We start from the raw sequence: 22,592 nt of genomic DNA on the forward strand, positions 1-22,592 counted from the left end.
ATGACTACAACTGCACGTTCGACATAAAAAATTAAGTTTCTATTTTATTATAATAACCAAATATTTGAGATATATATACATGTATATTCAAATCTGTATACTAGTAAAATAAATCTTTATTAATAAAATATAGAAATATTAAATGAATTCATTTACAAAAATGCGATTTTACTGTATTAAAATTGATCCATTCCTAGCAAATGTTAGGAAAACATTACATTTTACACAGGTAAACTGTCATTTCAATCGCGGAACAATAATCGATTTCTCTTTACAAAATAGTTTGCAGATTCGGCAAAATTATTCTCAGTAAATAAAATTAGTATTCTTAACGAGCCTTTTTATTGTCCATGTAATAACTGACGAAATTCACAATGACAGCACGAAATGTGCTATGGCAGCGAATTTTTTACTGTATGTCTCAGGATGATTAAAGAATTTTTTGGCCAATACAATTTTAAGAAATGAATAGTGACGGAGGATAAACCAAAAACCTTTTTCTTAATTACATATGTAGCTATAGATTACTCCATAAGAAATATTTGCCAATCATTTTCTATAGTAATGAATAATTATCATAGATATAATTTTAAACAACAAATCAGCGGGTTATTTGTGTCAAACAAATGGATGGACATTAATATTATAGATATCCTTTAAACATTTAATAAAATAAAAAGACAATTAAGAACTTAAATGTTCTATTAATCTATTTTATAATTTTCCTTAAAAAAATCCAGATTGACGTTGACTGTTTATTTCTGTAATATAATTATAGGTACATGTGAAAGCATATCATGAGTTTATTTCGTCTTCTAGACACGTACAGATATGACAACGTAAAGACTACATATCCATGAATTTAATTAGTCATTGTAAAATTAAAAATCGAGCGAGTTTTTATTATAAAAATGTATTCAAAAATTCAATATTCACGTAGCAATTTAATTAAAGCTAACAAATCGAAGAAATTTATTAATAAAATAAAAGTATCCTGGAATACATATACTAGACAATATCTCTCTTCGATAAATAACATTCCACGTGTTTCATACATCGACAGAATTAAACAGCGTTATTCCGGTTAAATCGCAGACAGACGTAATGCATTCGTGCTTTCGCGGGAACAAATATTTTCATTGCGGCGCATACGCGCGGTGTGCGTGCCACGTCGGTCGGTTTTGCAAAGCGAAAAAAATCTCGGGGTATTATTTGCCGGGTCATAACGGCCTCCAGCTCAGCCTCGAAAGATATTTTGCACCGGTTATTTGCGCAGAGCAAACACCCCAAGAGACCGCATGACTGCCCCCCAGGACCTATAAGGTGCGCGAGGCGCGCACACAAGAGCAAGATCCCCGAGCTCCGACGCACAAGAGTTAATAACTTATAATATCGTGGAGCGTTAGGTCACGTAGCCCAAAACACATTCCGTCGCGCCGCACAATGCAAGGCCGAGGGGCTCTTTTCTCTTTTCTTTCCCCACGTCGGTCGTACCGGAAAACACGCGGACCAAGTCGGATATACGGCTGTCTCCCGCGCTATTTCTGCGGAATTCAGTTCCTTCGGTGCCACGCCCGTATATACACACGTGTACGTGTACGTCAAATCTCTCGCTTCCTTCCTTTTTACAATTGTTCTTCCACATTCTCTTTTATATTGTTCGGTTATATAAGATAAATTTATCCTCCTATAAAAGTATGATGAAAGATAGAGAAACATTTCGTTAAACCGCCGAGTATGATTTTATTTTGCTATGAAAATAAAACGAGATTGATTTAATTTCAAGTAATATGTACCTCCATTCTTTTTCTGTTTTCAGGAACATATGTATATTTTTATAAAGTAGAATTGCAACTAAAAAACTTGCATTAATTTTGCACTTTTAGTTGAAAGTAACTATATATAAAATTTTCAAGAGTGTCAAAGAAAAGATACATAATTTTCTATGTTAGTAACATCTATTTGATTGTGCATTGAATAAACTTAAGTGTCAATTAAAATTCCTTGTAACAATTAATTCTATAATTATAACTGTATTAAAATTATAGATAAAAAATCCTTTAAAAATATTTTATCTCTTTACTCGTGTACTGTGTACATAAATCTACAATGATATTTGCATCTAGAGTTTTTTATACGTCGATTAAAAGTGACATATATCGGATACACCGACAAATATTATTAGAGTCTGAATAGCTATATTGATAAGACATTTGCTCGAGATCTCTAATTAAGATAACATTTTTCGCAATACTGATTTTTTGCCGATAATTGCTTCTAGATATATTTATTTACAATTAACATATTGATTATTAGTATAAATTTAAATATCGAAGAGATAACAATTTTATTTTTAAAACCCGTATAAAATTGTAAGTACTAATCAAAGTGCAATAAAGATATTAGAATTCTGATTTACGCATAAAATATAAATGATCTACATTATATATACATAATGTAAACTACATAAACTTTGTATTACTTATCATTTATGTATCTATGTAATAATCTAAATAATAGAAAATTCAAATTTTATCAGAAATAATGAAAATTTTATAATATCATAATTTTTTTTTATTCTATCATTACTAAAGTTAGATGTATTTAATAATTTCATAACTTAATTACTTTTTCTGTATTACGTTATCCACTTTACAATAATTTACACTGTCTGTCTGCATGTAAAGATAAAGCAAACAATACGTGTAAATAATCCATATAGACGTAATTCTTGTAACGACGCATTTTTGATACGTTTCGGCCTCACACATATTTATTACCGTTATCGGGGTGTCAAAACAAATTATCAAAATTATCTATTTTGCTTCGTACGTAGACATTAGATGCTACCTGCTTCTTGAAGTAATAAAATTAATTTTTGAAGTGCCACCTTTCAAACGTAAACAAATTATCAGTGTTAGAATAAAACATCACTCGGAATGATTAAATTGGCCATGCATGAGTCATATAGAGAAAAAGCTTAATAAAAGAAGTCCCGAGGAAGACCCGAGTGAGTTTTGTAACCGTCGGTTTTTTCTGCGTGCGGCGGGGAGTCTCTCCGAACGATGACTGGCGACACCGTGGATCTACCGTTTCTCGGATATTAATATTCAATACGTTATAATGCGACAGATAGCGTCAACGACTATAAAAACCGTTCCGCGCCTACAATCGAAGGTATTTCTGTACCGCTGTAGTCGTGACTGTACGTACACGCGATTCCATGCACTTTCATAGCGCAGTAGCGTAGAAAACAATGATATATGTACATACGCAAACGACAGATTGTAATCCTTTCTTGTATATAATATAAATTGTATTTCATCTTAACTAGCTAAACCGAAATTTTTTCTCAGAATTTTTATACAAATAATTGTTAATCTTATAATAATCGTTATTAATTTTTTATTATTTTCCATAGCAGCATCAAGTTTTTTTTTCAATAAAACATTTATTTTTATTATTTGCTTTTTTGCTTTCTATTTTCAATGCTAGTATATTAATCAAAATACTTAAAACACTTTACTATATACAAAATATGATATTATTAAATATAACATTTTAATATTAAAAAAATGATAATGAATAATAAATTTTCTAGTTTGTATAGATATTCTTATAATATATATAAATATTTTCCATTCTCGTAATTAGCGCCTTCTCTTCATTACTTTCGCAAAGATAAATTTTTTGCTTTTTATTTAAAAAGATAATTTCTTGTATTATAATTTTACATTTGGTGGTGCCAAATAAAAACAGTTTTGTACAAGATTTTTGAAGAGTTTTTTGGATAAGTATATTTGGTATTGCCTTTTTTGTGGTATTATGGTATTATTTTTTTATTTTTATACAAACTGGCACACTAAAATACTGAGAAATTCTACACTTTTCTTAGAATTTTTCAAACAAATAAATTTTGAAGTATTCTAAAAGTCATATCAAAAAATTTGAGAATTTGTTTAAAGAATTATAAAATAATACAAGAATTTGAAAAAATTATATAAAACTCGGAATTTTTACGTAAATTTCAGAATTTTTCAAAACATTTGCACATAATCAATAACTTTTTAGAAAATCTGTCAGATTTTCTGTACGAAGCTCAGGAAGTTTCAGAATTCACACGTACAAAAATTTTCAAGTTGTAAGGCTATTCAGCATCTTCAAGAATTATTTTATTCGTGCCAAAGAGTTCTGATTTCTGACAAGAGCTTCCACCGGGATATCCCCGTTGCATTCGAGACGGTATGAGGGAAAAAAAAAACATACATAGAGCGCACCAGAGATTAACGAGAGCAGCCGAATCGGATTAAAGCGCGAAACGCATCCTATCGCCATGCTATGTAACGCGGTCGTCCTCGCCGGGACCTTAGACTCGACGACGCGGTGCTGAACGAATGAATGTGTGCGAATACCGCGGGCGGTTAGTAGTAAAACCCGCACAAATCGCGAGCGGACGGCGCATGCGCGTCCGCGGTGGAATGCGCGCTCTCGCGTACCTTTACCCGGCTCCCCTCCCCCCCCCCCCCGTCGCCCACCCTCTCGCATCTTCTCGCGCGCGACTGGCCCTTCCACTCCCCCTTCCCCTCTCTCGCCCTCCCAGCCTCCAGCGCCTCGCGGGGGCCATTGCAATCTCCTCTTTGTTGCTTTGGCCACGCCGCTGCACGCCGTTTCGGTACGCTGCCTTGTACATACATACGCGTCGCACGCTATACGCGGCTCATTTCATTCGGCGATGTGATGTCATACACACCACGTTGAATGCGCGATGCGTATGCATGTGAACAGGCGCGCGCGCGCGCGCACAGTTGCATGCTGATGCGTGTGCATATATCCATGCGCGTTCTTGCATATTTGTGGGGGGGAAAAAAAAAAGAATTGGAAAGCGCGTGCGTTCATTTACGTACAAATGCGTATCACGCATCGCGTGTGATTTGGGATATCTTGATAGGCGCTTTCCAATTCTTTCCACATACCTTCCGCCTTCGCTTTATTGTATATATATATATTTTTTTTTCTAAATTGTATCTAATTAAATCATAACGGGATATAATTTAACCTGAATCTTTCTCATTTCAAATCTTTTTTAATTTGCGCTATAACTCGAGGAAAAGTCTCGTTCGGTAAGTCGACGAGATTGAGAAGTCGCGGGCGTGAGTCATTTTCCAAGTATTCCACAAAAATTTCAGCAAAGAGGAGGATAATGTTATCGTTACTAAATCTTGACGAGTCCATATATTCGAAATTCATGCCAAAATATATATTGAAGATAAGCAAAGGTTCCCCCCCTCTCTCTTTTTCTCTTCCTCTTTTTTTTTCTTCACGTTTTCTCTTCCTTAAATGATCTCTGTACATGCAGACATATACGAATTATCGATGATACGTTTACCATAAACATAATTTTCACAGTTTAACGTAGCGATTTTCCCAGGTTTAAAATTTGAACCAAACCGCCGTCGCACACACTTGCCGACGGCACGATCCAAGGTTTCATTCATTCTCGCGCTCGTATTAGCTACGAGAGAACAATTCGTGACGTTGCCAGACCGCATGACGAAACGACATACTTAATTCTCCGCGGCTATTACTAATTGGAGCGGTATGCGCGGTTGCGATTTGAGTCTCTCGGCTATACGACGTCCACGCGATCGACCGTTTGCGATCGGCGTGAGAGAGTAGGTGAAAAAGAAAAAAACCCCGCGCTCGTTTCATTAATCCGGCCGAGCGTGCGAGAGGCGAGATTGGCACGCGAATTAGCGTCGACGTTTACGCCGCGGTGATTACGAAGGAATCGAAGGAGTCGCGTACGGGCGCCGCGCGCCGTTCACTCGCTCGATGGAAAGCGAGGGGGGACGCGCGGCCGCGCGCGTAACCTCGGCTCGCCTTACCTTTTCTTCGCGTGGTTTACTCTCGGCAGCTTCGACGAGGTCTTCACGGTCGATGATTTATCTCCGCGCGAGGGGCATCTCCTCTCGCTCGTGCGTGCGTGCGTACGTGCGTGCGTGCGTGCGTGCGTGCGTAATCCGGTTAATCCAACGTGACACACAGGCGGGGGACTAGCCGCGCAACAGGTGGTCGTCGAAGGTAAACACTCGCGGATCGGGACGCGTTACGGATGTATATGTTACGCACAGAACACACAGAACGCACAAAATATATCGGAGGGCGAGGGGAGGAGGGAAACTACTCCGCCGGTCCCACTCGCGCGCGCGCGCGCGTTCGCGCACACGCGTTTCACGTTTCCCCGATGCACAAGACGCTTCTCGCGGGAAGCCACACGCCGGGACACCCGCGCGCGTCGGCGCGAGAGACAATTCTCTCTCTCTCTGTTTTTCTGCGCGTGGCGCGCGGAATACGGTATATCCTCTTGCCTCTCGGGTTGAACGCGAGCGGAGGAACGTCGTCGTGGTGCGCGCGGTGAGAGTTTCCAGAGCCTCCAGCGGTGGAGAGAACGTGAGGCGCGACGCGCAGTGACGTGACCGGGCAGCACACACAATCACGACATTTTACACCGGCAGCCGGCGAGTGACTGACTTGATTGGCGGGACGCCGCCGCACCGGCGCGGCGACGCTCCGCCGCTCCACCATCGGCTCCGGCACCAAACTCCACACACACACACCGGGCTCCAGGATAATCACCTCTCGGTACCGGAGCGCGCGGCTCCTCAATGATTCCTCCGCGGGGAATGATTTTATTCGTCAAAGTTATCCCGGCTCTTCGAGGACCGTTGAATCGAACGTATATTAAATAATCGATCGAGAATTACAAGATCCTTGATGGCGCAGCCGAGAAAAAAATCCTGTTCTGGAAAATAAATCGAAAATAAAATGAAATGAAACATATATGAAATAAAAGTACAGATCGAGAGGCAGATCTCTCGAATGTATTGATATCGTAATGTTGTATGCGTGCAAATGTAATACGTTACGTTAATCCTAAATAAAAAATGCACTTATAATTATATAATTATGTTTATGTGTACGTTATATGCAATTATATAATTGTATAATATTTTTTTATATATACACACTAGATATTTTTATAACTTTTCTACAAAAAATTATTTAAAAACAAAATTACAAGATCAATTCAAGAGAATTAATTCAAATATTTAATTGTACCTCTGTGTGTATATATATATATATAGTATATATATATAGTGTGTATATATATACAAGGTGAGTTTTAATGGCTGTCCCAACTTTTTACCATGAGAGATGCAAATCCGACTGCAAACTTAGTACACGTATGTACGACATATGCATGTGCAAATGATAAGATTGCAGTCGGTAATTCCATCTCTCATGGTAAAAAGTTGGAACAGCCATTAAGACTCACCCTGTATGTTGCCACTTCACCTGCGGCGCTACACGAGTAGAGAAAAACGAAAAAACTGTATCTGTTTCTCTTATTGCTTCTCTCGTGTAATTTCGGCGCGAGTTATAACGCCAATTATGACTTCCTATTATTTCACGTTATAAAACCACTAGCGCAAAATGTTTATCGTCAATGAGAAATGGGTCGGTGATGTCATCGTGCGGTCGCTGGCGAAAACTCGACGCAACTCCTATCGGTATATTATCCGCAACGCCGAGATCCTAGAGCTGTCTGTTTTACCGACATTTTTTTATAAAAACTTATTTTTTAATTGGCTTTATAAAATTGGAAAAGTTTTTCTACAGAATTAATTAAAGTATGCACAAAAATCTAGAGAAAAACGGTCGAGTTTATATCAAAAAAGAAAAGAATTTTTATTTTTGGTACGTAAAATTCTCAAATCTGTTAGTTGATGATTTGCTTTACGATGTATAATGATAATAAAAGCAGTCTAAAAATTTTTTTTGTTCTCAGTATAAAGACCAATTTATAGACTGATATGAATATGTGTACTCTAATTCTAGAAAAAAATTTCCAAATCTATAAAAGAAATACATACGAAATTGCACAAGTTATTCTACATTATCGACCCAGATCAAGCAAGTTTGATGCGAGTCAATCATACGTAATAAAAGATACCACTTATACAATCTAACAGCATAAAAAATCTTATCAAGTGCTGAACTTTATTCTGTTGTTTGACATGAACAAAGTTACATCTTCACACATATAATTGTTGCAGAAGCAGTGTGTCGGATCTTTCTGTCTTTTTGTGTAAGTCAAATTTTTTAGTAATTCCTTTTTACAGTTTTGTTAAAATTGTTTTCTGATTGATCATGAATTAAAGTATTTTTTATATTCACTTTCATACCTTTAAAATATGACGTAATTAATTGCGATTAGACTACAGACTACAGACTTTTAAATTTTATACTTTGCACTCTGAAGAAAACTAGAAATATGAACCAAAACGTTTGCGTGCTCGATGTACATATTACATTCGCGTTCCAATGCATTTAACATCAGTAGAACACGGAAGTCACAATAATGTCATTTGCCACTTGATGACATATCATGATGATGTCATAAGAGTACCTTTTATGTACTTATAAGTGTAATAAGACAAATAAAATCACAATGACATCATTATGATGTTATTGTGATCTTGTGTTCTACCTGGGATCGTCAAAAATTGTCGATTTTATTCAAAATCGATTAAATTTTGCATACGAACATCTTAATGCTGGGCTCTTCTTGGCAATATTTTCCTAGCATATTATTTTAAAAATAAAAGAATACATTTAGCAAAGAAAAAATAATAAATATTGTTTACATAATTAATTGCTCGAATTGTAAAAGACTTTATACGTCGACCAAACTAAACGACATTTGGAGATACGTGTTAGAGAATATTAAAAGCACAATAAATAAAGCATCAGAATTTTTATTTACTAATTTCTGCATAATCCTGAAAACGCTGGATTACAAAATCACGCATTTTCGGTCGCTAATATTTTTTTCTATTGAATGCTGCTTAAAGTATATTCTCATATTATTATCAAGAGACTATCCTAGTAGCAAAAAACATTGGCGCAATATTGAGAAGTAAAGACAATATTGCCAATATTGGTTCAATATTGTAAAGTGTACGCTTGATCTTATTTAGCAGATTTGTCTAAGCAGCAATATTGGTTCAATATTGGTTCAGCATCTGACCAATATTGAACCGATTTTTCATATTAGACATTAATTGCATTCTAATTTAGAGCCAATATTTTATAATCAATATTGGCGTTACATTGGGAAACATTGGAAAAACATTGACTTCCTAATATAACATTTCCTTTCATTCCTAATATAACCAATATTTAGCCAATATTATCCAATATATTGCCAATGTATTTTGCTACTAGAGTATAAGTCTCCCATGAAAAGCGAAATTTAGCACCTCTAAAAAGATTTAAGATATTTAAGATGGCAATGTTGGAAAATGCATAATTTTCAGGGGAAATCAACGTTTAAATGTCTGTAATTATTTTTCCCTTTATTTGGCGTAATTTTAAGATTTCGATTTTTGAATTCTACGGAAAAAATACAAAGGAAAACATAGAAAATTCATATAATAATATGATAGCAATAATAAGAGCTAAGATTTGTTCTTATCGTTATTACTACGTCATGGTGCATTGGGGACGATAATTTATTATTCACAGTTTCTATTTTTTGTTCCCATTGTTCGTTGCCTTCTGCAAGGGGCTTTACTTAATGTAATGTTATTTGTATCTTAATATGTTTATATTGTTCTTTGATTTATTGTTCGTATTAAATTTTTTTTAAATTGTAATTTTTAATATTAAAAAAAAACGTTAATCTTATTTCTGTAAAGATGTAGAAATCTATTTAGCTCTCCCCTCCTCGCAAAAAAGAATGATCATGCTAGTCATACGTGATTATATAATGCTCATTTAAAATTAAATGCACATATATTAAAAGATTACTTAATGCTTATATAGAAATATATATGGTTTCTTATACGTCATTTAATTTAATTTGTAATAAATTACACTTACATCTACAATAAAAAACAAGATCTAACAGTGTTCATTAGTTTCTTCTTCATTATCCGGTATATATCTTTATCAGCTTCAAAAATAACATTGAAATGCGAGAGAAAAGTGAAGGAAAAAGTGTTCCTTAAAAATATAGAAATTAAGATAATCTTTCATAATGTTTATAAAAATAGCATTAAAAAAATTTATTTGTTAAAACATTTTTTATGTCGTTTCAAGTGCGTGCGAGCGTTCGTGTGTGTGTGTGTGTGTGCGTGTGTGTGTGTGTGTGTGTGTGTGTGTGTGTGTGTGCGTGTGTGTGTGTGTGTGTGTGTGTGTTTGCTTGCGTGCGTCATGTATGTTTAATAAAACAGTGATATGAATGTAAATAGAACTATATTATTGCGGTCGTTTTATGGCAACTTTAGCGGACGCATTTATAATTAATATTCTGAAAAAACCAATTCAAACTCATTCTGAATGTATCGATATTTTAGCTTCTACTGGTCGCCATCTTTAATCTGCTATTTTGAATTTAACTTTTAATTCTTTATTTGTTTATTAATTAGTTATTAATTAGTAATCAGAGAAATACTTTAATTCACACTCATATTAAATATATCAATATTTCAGCTTTTCAAGATTAAATATGCACGATTTTGAATTTTATTGTTTACCTTTGATTTGTAACTAGTAATCAGAACTTTCAAACTCATATTTTAAATATATCGGTATTCCAGCATTTTATGGCCGCCTTCTTGGATATGCCATTTTGAATGTCAATTTTGATAATTGATTTGGAATCAGCTCTCTCAAAAATCCACAGAACTGTCTCTATATAAAACGTATCTCTTTTGGGAAAGTCAGAGATACGCAAGGTTAATTAAATTTTTCATCATACTTGTAAAATAAATGTGAATAATCATTTTCAATGTATTATAAATTTGTTTTAAATTTTATTAAGGCCATTTGAAAATATTAACTTTTAACTTTAAAATGCATTTTATTTTGTTTTGATATAATTTTTTATTGCCGAAATATTTTAAGTTTTGCGTAACAATTAGATTAGAGCAGCATGTTCGTCTTGGTAGAAGAAATGCATTTAATGACACACACACACACACACACACACACACACACAAAATTACATATACGCATCAAATTTCCATCACATCCATATCATTGATTCTGAGTCCACTGCGGCTGTTTATAATTTTCCTGCTGTACTATATTTTATTTCTTTTGTATTGCTTTTTGATTTGTATGATCTTTTATATTATAAAAAACATAACACTTTTTATATAATATAATAATAATAAGATGGAATGAAACGCTTTTTGTATTTTTCGTGTATATAAAAAATCTATTTTTATATTATTGTACTTCAAATAGGAAAACTATACTGAAATGAAACAAAATGCATTTTAAAGCTAAAAGCTAAATAAGTAGCTTTGTCAAAATTTGAAAAAAGGTTTTTAAACTACTCCAGCAAACTTATAGCAATTATATAACGTATGACAGTTATATAACATATGACAGTTGTTGAGTAGGAAATCATAACTAACAGTTATATAACTGTTTGCTGGGAGTGCTATAATGTCATGAAAATATTCAAAATCGTCATTTTTTTGTTTTTTGACGCTGTTCTCCTCAAAATTGTGACGTGATAGCCAAATTTAAATAACAAATTTATGTTCAACAGCAAAGAAAGGTTGAAAATGACTATGCACATTTGTTTTATAAAAACAAAAGTCAAATTTTGTCAGATAGTGTTAGAGAATTATTGTTTAGAGAAAATAATTTTTGAAAAAAAATCATGTATTTAAAACTATTTTGTTATCATTAATTAATAAATTTTACGGAATTTTCTTTCTCGTTTATTAAACTATTCAATAAATTTAAAATAGTAAAAGCTTGTAACCGATTTTTTCTAAGTTCATTTTTCTTGTTCAAACATAGATACACAGTAAAATACATTTTTACTATAATACAAACTAATAAGTTTCAATGTCATTAATAAGAAGAATTACGTTAGAGGAAGAAATGAAAAAGAATCCTGAATTGAAATTATCTGATATACAATCACTCAGAGAATGGTGCGAGAAACAACCACACTTGCCAAAAATTGAAGACAGCTTTCTCGCTTTGTTTCTTCATAGCAATTATTATCAAATGGAACCAACTAAAAACACAATTGAGAATTATTACACAATTAGAACGCATTTACCAGAATTTTTTTGCAATCGAGATCCGGTCGGAGATAAAGGGCTACGACAAGCCTTCAAAGTCATGTGAGTGAAAATAGTAATAGTAATAGTACTATATAAAATAGTAATAGTTTATTAATATTTGTGAGTGAACATAGTAATAGTAAAGAAGAGAAGAAGGTTATGAACCATTCATATAGTTTCCTTTAAATAACTTAGTAAATATTTATGTGATGTAATTCTAGTCGGTACAAATTTCTAAAAATGTCTACCAAATTATAGGCAAAAGTTCTTTGGATATACGAATCAAACATAATTAACAATTTGTTGAAAAATAAACAAGATTACGGTTATGGAATCCGTACAGGGATATAGAACATTACCAATAAATATATATATCAATATATTGTACATACTCAACATTTTTATTTTTAAAAAAATTAACTTTTAAAAAAAAGCTCTTTAGCTTTTTTGGAGAATTTTGCACATCACAAAAATGTCAGTATTCTGTATGTAGTATCATAGAAAAGTTTCAAAAAAATATATATATATATAAATTTTGGCTCTTGCGATTTTGCGTATTGTAGTTTAAATTATCACATTATAAAAGTATTATAACCAACAATGAGTGCGTTCCATTTAACGCTCGCAACGCTCTTGGAATCATTTCATCCTTGTTGTTTATCGAATATTAAACAACAAGGATAAATGATGCTTGCAAGCATTGTGAGCGTTAAGTGGAACGCACCCTATGTATTAGCTGACAAATAAAATAAAAGTATAACCAAATTACATTCAAAAAGATTATGGGACTCAAATTCGCGATACTCGCAAGTGATTCATATCCTGATTCTCTGAATGCTTAAACAGACGATATGATCTTACACGTCAAATGCATTTACGCATTACATTAAACATTAAATTTAATTATATCATTTGAAAGTCATATTCAAGTCCTTCAAGTTACACCAAAATTAAAAGATTAATACCCGACGTATTTTTCAAAATAAAGTAAAGCACACACATCTATAAAACTTTTAGCTACCTGCAATATTAAAATGCAGCTTTTATATCAACACAATAAAAACTTATGACCAGTGACCATTGTTTAAACATTATGCAAAGAAGTAATTTAAACGAACATTTCTAAACTTCTACACGAAATAAACGAAATATCGTAAATTTCATAATTTTATATCTAGACCATAACCGTCTTCTGTCCTTTATAATAATTTCACGTATATGTTCGTGTATGTTATGTGAAATTATTAATTCATAATATTTGAAATGTTAAATTTAACACATTTTGAGATATACTAACATTTAATTGTGAATTATTAAGGATAATATAAAATATTTTTGCTAATATTTTAATATTATATTGATATATTAATGATTAATAAATTGATTTGATTTAAAAAGAACTTCTTTCCCTCTGAGTGGAATAACGAAGGAAGGCTACAAGATAATATATGGAACATTACTGGATCCCGATCCTTCACACTATGTCTTCAATGATGTTATCAAATATAACGAAATGATAGCAGATATATGTTTTTTGACGGATGGTACAAACAACGGTTATATCTATGTCGGTGATTTTAGTAAAATATCGTTTGGTCATGTGAGGCGAATAAATCCATTATTAGCCAAGAAACATTTACAATACGTCCAAGAGGCAGCGCCAGTGCGTTTAAAGAGACTCCATTTTATAAATGCACCATCCACCATAGAATACATCATGAATATTATAAAACCGTTCATGAAAAAGGAATTGATAAATTTGGTAATTATAACAAAAAAATTAATTAAGTTTAATTATAATTTAGTATGTAGCAATATCAGAATTTTTAAGAAATGTATTTATTCGTAACAATATCAGGCCTATGGTATAACATGTAACAATCAAATAATTATGTAATGCCATAAACAATTTTTTTTAATAATAAAAAATTTTTAACAATAATAAGACTAAAATGAAGTGAATAATAATTAAGCAAAGAAAAACGTCATTTTTTATTTTATTACGAAAAATATGTCCATATACTAGGCTAACTTACTGGGCTATTCACAGTGGGGTCTATATGAGACAATTTAGGATATCCCTAAGATAAAGTGTGCTGTTTGGATACCAGTTTCTTTTTTTTTTATAAAATTTCTGTTTGGTGTTAAAAAAAATAATAGTCATACTAAAAAGATAAGAACTAGTTAAAAGGATAATTTTCGCATTGCTTTTTTTATGAAAAATTAAGTATGAAAAAATGAGAAAAAATATATCAGAACAGAGTATATTTAGCCTATGATATTGCCCGTAGCTGAGATACCATACTATGAAACCCGTTTTTCAACCCTTTTTTTACCTCACTTTTGTCCCTCCATTCCTAAAACTTGAGAAAGGAACCCAACTTGAAATTTTTCTGTAAATAATATTTTATCATAAACTTTTATTTAGCATACAATTTAGCTCCAAATTCAAGATCTAGAAAACAGTCGATTTTTTGCCTATTTTTGGGATCACTTTTTATGTAAATCTACAATTATGCAAAATAGAATTTTTGATTGTTACTGATAAACATAGAAATGTTTGTAAATATATATATATATATATATATATATATATATATATAAATGTTTGTCGAATTTACTTATACTTATACATTAAAATAACATTAAAACTTTAAACTAAATAATGACACTGATTTCAATATTACTGTACTCTATTTTATACACAGATAACTTTTTTTAAGCTCAAACTCTTGTAGGCACATTTTCATTCATCGTTGGAAAGTATTTCCAAATACGTTCCTATAGACGCGTTGCCGAATGAAGTGGGCGGAAAAGGAGGTTCTATACAAGAATTAACCGAAATTCAAGTGAAGCAACTCGAGGACTATCGTGAATGGTTTCTATTGGACGAGGTAACCGGGCGAGTTAATGAAGCTTTGAGAATTGACAAGAGTAATTCAGCAAACACCAAACATGAATGCAATATAGCATAAAAGTAAATGTAATATAATGTATTACTAGGGTTGAATAGTATCTAGTTAAAAAATAAATAAATAAAAAAAACAAGTTGAAAGTTAATAATGAAGTTAAAAAGTTAATAACTGTTAATTTAATTTAGTTAATTTTAAATAATCTAATTTTTAACTTTAACTAGTTATTTTTAAAACGTATAAACTTTTTTTCCTAAATTAAAAATTTTATCTGAGCGAAAGGAAAAAATTATAAAATAAAAATACATTCCTGCATAAAAACAATATTTTTTTGTTATTTCATATAACTTAATTTACAGATAAATTATTAAATAATCGATCAAACTGTAATTATGTTAGCAATCTGATTTAAATAAATTATATGACTTTTTAATTTAATATAAATAAATCTTCTTAAAATTAACTTTCACTTCAACTTGAATTAAATTAATCTTAACGTATCTTTAACTGAATCAGTTTTTCATTTATGTAACTTTCAACTTAACTGAATTAATTTTATAATCCATGCATTGACTTTAATTTAATTTAGTTACAAAAATATATTAACTTACTCAACCTTGCATATTACACTCTAATTATAATACAAGATCAATAAACGAACTTCATAAGATGTTATGTATAAATAAAATTAATTGAAGTGCAAATATATAAAGAACTACGAAAGTATTTGATAAATTGCAAAATGTTTCGACTATATATACTAACAAGAGAATAGTCGTCCCTCACTGATTTTAATGAGCTTTGGATGGAAACGTCCAGAATGGCCACGTTCGGATTGGCCACAGCCATTCTTAGATGATTGCTGCTATAGCCTTTTTCTTATATTTAACAATTAGAACATTGTATTTTTAATTATCCAATCGATAAATGTGGCCATTCTAATGCCACCCGCTTTGGATATGTGTAGAACATAAAAAAATATTAAACCTAAATTTTTTTAACTGCGTATCTCGAGTTGTTTAAGGGTTGAAACCACCCCTTGAAAATAACGCATTTTTCGTTTTTGGCGAATATCTTTAAAAATCTATAAGGTTTATGAAAAAATGTGCGCGGTATCAGTCGATTTACCTGAAACTCCAAAGTTTTTGGATTGGATATGTGAACTGCTAGTACATCCTCTATTTTGTAGATGTCGTACATGTGTATACTAAGATTGCAGTCGGTAATTCCATCTCTCATGGTAAAAAGTTGGGACATCATTAAAACTCACTCTGTACAGTGTAAATACATATATATAAGCAAAGACTCGAACCCAACTTAGCGAAGATTTAAACCTATTTTGAGTCTTCGCTAACTTCGATTTGAATCTCCACTAAGTTGAGTTCAAATCTCTGCTAAAGGTATGTAATTGCGCACTGACAACCGATAAAGCAGAATTCTACTAATGCAAATAAATTAAGTGTACATAATTTTTAATACTTTTTATACTTTAAAATGTAGTAATCGTAATAATAAAATATTCATATTATTAATTAATATCCCACATGAGACTTAGCTCTGACGATTCTCCTTTCATTCTTCGAATACTCGAAGCTCTTATTTCTCTGATATGGTTTGCTCATATGTCTGTAGCATATATCAATAGTTGAGTTTCTTGCTTAAGTGCAGATATATAACTTTGATTTGCTTCTTCCTCTGCATTCTTTTTCACTGACACCTACAACATATAAAATATAATAAAATTAGTTTAAAACATTTTTTAGATCAAACTTCCGTCTCAACTTTTCCTATAGTTATTTCAGATTTTATTTCTTTTAAACACTATTAAATAATAAATGTTAATTTATGTAATCTACTAGACTTACCTACTACTTGTCCAAATCTATATTGAAAACCAGTAGCATAATGATCTGCCAGTTCTAAGCTTGATTGCATCACGTACCCTTTCAGAATGTTTCATTGCTGCTAACTTTAAAGAAATTAAAGTTACAAAATATAAATAGATAATATATAATAGATATACAATATCAATCCACACTATTAATGTAAAAAATATATGTACAAATTTTGCACCTTATATTCATTTAATTTCATCACCGCAAACGTTGAAGCATCACTAATCTATTGCGATTCAAAAGCTGACTTCAACTTTGCCAAAGACGCGTCCAGGCATTCTTCCTGCACAATGAAAAATAAATGCTAATTTGTTTCCCATATCATTCGAGATTTCCAATATATTGATCAATGGTTCTAGTTCTTTCATGCAAAGTGCCATTGCAGAAACACTTATCAAAAAAGAAATTCCTTATAATTTTGTACAAGTGTCACACATTAAATTTGGATAAACGAATCGCATTTGAAGAGCTTACCATTCTCATGGAAATCCAATCGATAATATCAGCTGCAAGACTTTCTGCTTAACTTCCCCCCGTCACAGGTGAACAATTCTAGCCCTAATATAGAATTTAATATATTATAAAATATGTAACACTAAATATATATTTCTATCTTTACAGAATGCTTCTACCAATATTTATATTCATGCCTTAGCCTTGACAGCAGAACTTGGCAGCGAATCATTCTAACTGACTAACACTGTACTTCGAATTGCTTTCTACTTAGCCAGTTGGAGTGATTCGCTGCCAAGTCTAAAACGATAAATTACATTGTGTATTGATAACCTTAAACTAAAAATTCTAAATTATAAATACATATGATATACATATACTTCATGATCATAGGCAGAATATTTGTTATTAACATAATTCTATTAGAAATATCTTGTCTGGTTTAAAATAATTTTTAATTATAAAATTCTAGTATGTGTTATTTCTTTTATCAAATGTTACATTTGAAATTCGCGGTTGTGACTTGCGAGGTTGTTACGTATAACGGATTTAGGCAACCGCCAATCAGAAATTGTTGTCACGCTGGCTCGTCTCTCGGTCACAGGAATCTCTAGCGCGAGGACTGGCTCTCCGAATATCCCCGATGCGATGCGTATAGAAGTTTTGATAGCTTGCGGAAAACTTGCACACGCACACGCAGAATTGTGACGAAGTAGTCAGGTCCAGTCAGGTCCGTTCCTCCGTTCCCAAGTAATTCGTCGTGAGGCATCGGAAACGCGTGTACGTAACGGCGAGCCTCGCCGCGATCGACCTGTCGTCTATCTAACATCTTCCCCGTCCACCTTTTGCTACGCGTTTACCGTTTGATCGTCGAGGACGCGCGACGCCGCCGTCGAGTCATCTCCGCGCGTGACACGTGGAACACATCAGAGCGCCAGGAAGCGGCGCCGTTGCTGCAGCGTGCGACGACGATTTTCCTTCTTCCTCATTCTCCCTCCCCCCGCCGTCCTCGACGACGACGACGACGACGACGACGACGACGACGACGAAGATGATGATGATAATTATGCTCTAGCCGACAAACATCCATCCCGGTCAACGTCCGTCGCAATACGATGGAGTTTACGCCGTTGCTGAAGTCCGCGCCAAGTGCTTGCCAGTGTCACGCTCGCGTCATCGTGTCATAAAATGGTAAGATCCTCTCTCTTCCTTCCCACCTCCCCGGGGAGAGACGATCCTCGCTGGGTGGTTGCGGAGATCGCGAGAGAATAGGATTTAATCGCGCCGTGTGCGGCTCACCGTTTCGCTTTATCGCACGATCCTTTTGCGAGGCGAGACGTCACATGACTCCAGAATTATAAACATATTATGTTATTATTCCACGTGGCGCTTGTATAAATGAATGAATTAGAGACGCAACGAGGGATCGCCCCGTCCTATGAAATATCTCATAAGAATTTCATTTTGACAGTTACATTGCAGCCACTGAAGCAATAACGTAATTATGTATACAAATATTGTAATTTTACATAATTACGCTGTCGTTAATTTTTACGTGTGCTTCTAGTAGTAGTGATACATGTTCTGTGTAAAATAAATTATCTACACACGTTTGATTATTATTTAATATTGTTATTACGATATAGATATTAAACAATACATAGCATGACTGTCATGTATCGTTTACGATTTTAGGGTACAACTATATCGCAACTGGAAAAAGATATTGGCTCCGATCAGTTTCCACCTAATGAACATTATTTTGGTTTAGTCAATGTAAGTGCAATGCTGCATTGGATTTTTAATTGATTAAATTGATTTGACAAAACTTTTAATTCTACAAAATAAAAATGTTCTTGCAGTTTGGCAACACCTGTTACAGCAACTCAGTGCTGCAAGCTTTATACTTTTGCCGACCGTTTAGAGAAAAGGTCTTGGAGTACAAAGCTAGAAACAAGCGAACTAAGGAGACCCTGCTAACATGCCTGGCAGATCTATTTTACAGTATTGCGACGCAAAAGAAAAAAGTAGGCTCCATAGCTCCAAAGAAGTTTATCGCCAGATTAAGGAAAGAGAAAGGTTGGCATTTCAGCAAAGGATATGGATTTATATTTCATTTATAACACATGGTCATAATTTTAATATTTTTTCTCTTTCAGAGGAATTTGATAATTACATGCAGCAAGATGCGCATGAGTTTTTAAACTTCCTCATAAATCACATAAATGAAATTATTCTGGGTAAGTATTTGTTTGTTGCTCTCGCGGAGCTTAACTCTCTTGTGGCACATTTACTATTGTGATTTGCATGCATTAGCGGAGAGAACACAGAGCAAGCCAACCGGAGGGAAGTGTGGAGCAGGGGATGCTGCAGGCTCGCCACCAGAGCCCACTTGGGTTCATGAGATATTCCAGGGGATACTGACGTCGGAAACACGCTGCCTTAACTGTGAGACTGTTTCTAGCAAAGACGAGGACTTCTTCGATCTGCAAGTTGATGTGGATCAGAATACTTCGATCACACACTGCCTCAGATGCTTCTCCAATACAGAAACCCTGTGTAGCGACAACAAATTCAAATGCGATCATTGCAGCAGTTATCAGGAAGCTCAGGTAACTAACATGTGATTTATAGCTATTTGATTTGTTGTTGTCTTTTAGATTAAATTGCATTACTTACTAAAATATGACTAAAATATTTTGTTACAGAAACGAATGAGAGTGAAGAAACTACCTATGATACTAGCGTTGCATCTAAAGAGGTTTAAATACGTGGAACAGTATAATCGCCACATAAAAGTTTCTCACAGAGTAGTTTTTCCACTGGAGCTCAGACTTTTCAATACTGTTAGTATATTCGCAAATATTGTATTCATGAACGCACAACAAATCTTCTGTTTTTGAAGTGTAAAGATGATGTCTAATTTATTTTGATTTTAGAGTGATGATGCTGTAAATCCAGATCGCCTATATGATCTGGTGGCAGTTGTGATACATTGTGGAAGTGGGCCTAACCGAGGGCATTACATTTCTATAGTTAAAAGTCATGGATTCTGGTTGCTCTTTGACGATGATATGGTCGATGTAAATATTCCATTTTAATCCTTATAGAATGTAAATGTTTATAAAATCATGTCTCGAAGAGTATTAACAACTGTCTTTATGTTTCCTAGAAAATTGATGCGTCAACTATAGAAGATTTTTATGGACTTACGTCGGATATTCAGAAGAGCTCTGAAACTGGTTATATCCTGTTCTACCAATCGCGAGATTGTAGTTAAAGTTTAATATAAATAGCAATTGAAGTTAAGCACACTCCTATACGCTAATTTCGTATTTTAACAAGAAGCGCGTGGTGCATGTGAATTTTTGAATGTTCTAATGGTTTTTGTCAGATTATTTATGAAAATGAGATGTTTAATTTCGGGATGAAGGGGGGTTCATAGAATGAATAGAGAGAAAGTGAAATGTAGTTCTATAATTTAAATCTAAATTTTATATAGAATTTTTGATTTGTACATATAAATCAGCAAGTTGTTGGAGAAAAATTAAAAGCAGTTTATATTCTGTGCTTTATCTATGTTTAAAAGCTAGTCCGCCTTTTAAAGAAAATGAATAATTTTCGTTATCGCAGTAATTTAACGTGTCCATTGATATAAAGAGAAACGTTGGAAGCACTATCAGATTCTATACAAATGTAAAGATATGACTGATAATAAAAATATTGTTATGAGACCATGTATTCATTCATTGGGCGCACTAATATATTTGTACCATAAACCTGAAATTAATTGGTTCTTTAAATAATTTCTTTCTTGATAATTCTTTAAAAAAATCATTAATTGTATTCTAATTGATAGGTTTATTATTTTTCTATACTTCAAGACCTCATGTTGGAAAGAAAAATTTAATTATACAAAAAAAAAACCTAGTTACTCCGACTTTTATAAGTGTGCTAGTAATAACGAGAATAATAACGCAATCTTTACTTTGAAAATTTTAGTTTATTTAATTTTCTTAAGCAATAAATTCGTATGGAACAGGTGCAAGCAAGATGGGCGCTTCACGCCCGGACACAATGTGAGCTTTTGAGGGTTCGGCAGGCTGTCTCTTCAACTGTGCGCGAACGCCTGACTGCTTCGCCTCCTTCCTGAGCCTCTCGTTCTCCTTAACACGCTTAAGGAAGTCGTCCCTGCACTTGGAGTGACTCAGGTGCTCGATGCGCACGTTGATCCTTTTGGCAATGATGCGTCCACGCACCCTCTTGTTTACAATCACTCCTAAGGCGTGCGCAGTCACGTTGAATACACGCCCCGTCTTGCCGTGATAAACTTTGTACGGCATGCCTTTCTGCACAGCGCCATTTCCCTTAATGTCCACGATATCACCGACCTTGTATGTCTTCATATATGTGGACAGAGGGATAGTTCCATGCTTGCGGAACTTGCGAGAAAACAAGTCCCTCGTGCCACGTCTATAACCCTTCGAGTTAGTCATGGCGATGTGTTAATCTGTAATTAGAAAAAGAAAAGATATTCAGCAATCACCGAAGTAAAATATGTGAAAGCTTTAGAAAGCTTCCTCTTAAAAAGACAACTCATTAATTAATTCGAGTATAATTATAGGTAAATATTTCTTTTCCTTGTAAATATTATTATAATTGAAGGCAACAGAAACTCTTTTTTGGTTTAACAAACGTTTTTGACATATGACATCCGCGCTCCGTGGGATTTCATACGGACCTAACCTAAATTTTTCCGTAATCGTTTCGCACGAATCTAACGATAAATAACATTATATTTCACGTCTTATGTAATAATTTATGTGACGGAAAATGTGATTTGTCGGCGAGAAACGTTGTTGTTAGAGGAATTTCTGCATGTAACGTGTAACGTGTGAAATGCACGTGGCCCACTGGGACAAAATCAATCGAGCGAATTCCGATATTTCACATTCTCTAAAGCGAGCTGGAAATAGCGGACGCAAGTTAGTTATACAGTTTTGAAGTACACAGAGCAAGGATACTTTAATTCGATCCAGATTCAAAGAAATAATCTTAAAATATTAACAAACGTACACAGAGAATTCCCGTTCACCTCGTTGCCACGGAAAAAGAGGCGCTCTAGAGAGGCGATACGTTCTGCAATGTTCTGCAATATCGCGCAGAATCGATATTTC

At 33.6% G+C, this 22,592-nt stretch overlaps 4 protein-coding genes across 9 annotated transcripts in view; 2 read left to right on the plus strand and 2 right to left on the minus strand.

The window, feature by feature from the left end:
- The window catches only part of LOC105838076 (protein expanded), a 54,575-nt gene extending 36,555 nt beyond the window's left edge, over positions 1 to 18,020 (minus strand). The window contains exons 1-7 of one of the 6 annotated variants that reach the window (XM_036283372.1): positions 17,917 to 18,020; positions 17,437 to 17,520; positions 17,141 to 17,245; positions 16,933 to 17,036; positions 16,612 to 16,784; positions 16,196 to 16,338; positions 5,886 to 6,802 (exon numbers count right to left, since the gene is read on the minus strand). The gene's annotated coding sequence lies outside the window, so the exon portion shown is untranslated. Of the gene's footprint in view, positions 1 to 5,885; positions 6,803 to 11,793; positions 12,107 to 13,975; positions 14,663 to 15,628; positions 16,019 to 16,195; positions 16,339 to 16,611; positions 16,785 to 16,932; positions 17,037 to 17,140; positions 17,246 to 17,436; positions 17,521 to 17,594; positions 17,819 to 17,916 lie in introns of those variants that run through there. The other 5 variants (XM_036283371.1, XR_004962342.1, XR_004962344.1 and 2 more) reach the window with 5 other exon arrangements.
- LOC118644588 (alpha-tocopherol transfer protein-like) lies at positions 11,897 to 15,215 on the plus strand. Its single transcript, XM_036283422.1, has 3 exons — positions 11,897 to 12,215; positions 13,554 to 13,917; positions 14,894 to 15,215. The coding sequence occupies exons 1-3, from the start codon at positions 11,932 to 11,934 to the stop codon at positions 15,128 to 15,130; spliced, it is 885 nt and encodes a 294-aa protein (XP_036139315.1). The 5' UTR covers positions 11,897 to 11,931; the 3' UTR covers positions 15,131 to 15,215.
- A 114-nt stretch (positions 18,021 to 18,134) lies between the features above and the next one.
- LOC105835977 (ubiquitin carboxyl-terminal hydrolase 46) lies at positions 18,135 to 21,149 on the plus strand. Its single transcript, XM_012679688.3, has 8 exons — positions 18,135 to 18,606; positions 19,111 to 19,191; positions 19,278 to 19,494; positions 19,575 to 19,655; positions 19,732 to 20,027; positions 20,124 to 20,261; positions 20,355 to 20,498; positions 20,588 to 21,149. The coding sequence occupies exons 1-8, from the start codon at positions 18,604 to 18,606 to the stop codon at positions 20,693 to 20,695; spliced, it is 1,068 nt and encodes a 355-aa protein (XP_012535142.1). The 5' UTR covers positions 18,135 to 18,603; the 3' UTR covers positions 20,696 to 21,149.
- A 249-nt stretch (positions 21,150 to 21,398) lies between these two features.
- On the minus strand, positions 21,399 to 22,569 carry LOC105835978 (60S ribosomal protein L21). The gene is made up of 2 exons (XM_012679689.2): positions 22,492 to 22,569; positions 21,399 to 21,925 (listed from the first exon to the last, which is right to left on the minus strand). The coding sequence occupies exon 2, from the start codon at positions 21,909 to 21,911 to the stop codon at positions 21,432 to 21,434; it is 480 nt and encodes a 159-aa protein (XP_012535143.1). The 5' UTR covers positions 21,912 to 21,925; positions 22,492 to 22,569; the 3' UTR covers positions 21,399 to 21,431.
- Positions 22,570 to 22,592: the final 23 nt, after the last annotated feature.

The sequence above is a fragment of the Monomorium pharaonis genome, chromosome 1 (genome assembly GCF_013373865.1).
Source record: "Monomorium pharaonis isolate MP-MQ-018 chromosome 1, ASM1337386v2, whole genome shotgun sequence".
Lineage (NCBI taxonomy): Eukaryota > Metazoa > Arthropoda > Insecta > Hymenoptera > Formicidae > Monomorium > Monomorium pharaonis.

Bases quoted from the DNA above. Each gene is read 5' to 3' on its own strand.
- LOC105835977 (XM_012679688.3), top strand. The intron at 19,192-19,277 runs GTAAGTGCAATG...ATGTTCTTGCAG, and splicing joins ATTATTTTGGTTTAGTCAAT to TTTGGCAACACCTGTTACAG. The intron at 20,262-20,354 runs GTTAGTATATTC...TTTTGATTTTAG, and splicing joins AGCTCAGACTTTTCAATACT to AGTGATGATGCTGTAAATCC.
- LOC105835978 (XM_012679689.2), bottom strand. From the start codon at position 21,911: ATGACTAACTCGAAGGGTTATAGACGTGGCACGAGGGACTTGTTTTCT.
- LOC118644588 (XM_036283422.1), top strand. From the start codon at position 11,932: ATGTCATTAATAAGAAGAATTACGTTAGAGGAAGAAATGAAAAAGAAT. The intron at 12,216-13,553 runs GTGAGTGAAAAT...TGATTTAAAAAG, and splicing joins CGACAAGCCTTCAAAGTCAT to AACTTCTTTCCCTCTGAGTG. The intron at 13,918-14,893 runs GTAATTATAACA...AAACTCTTGTAG, and splicing joins AAAAGGAATTGATAAATTTG to GCACATTTTCATTCATCGTT.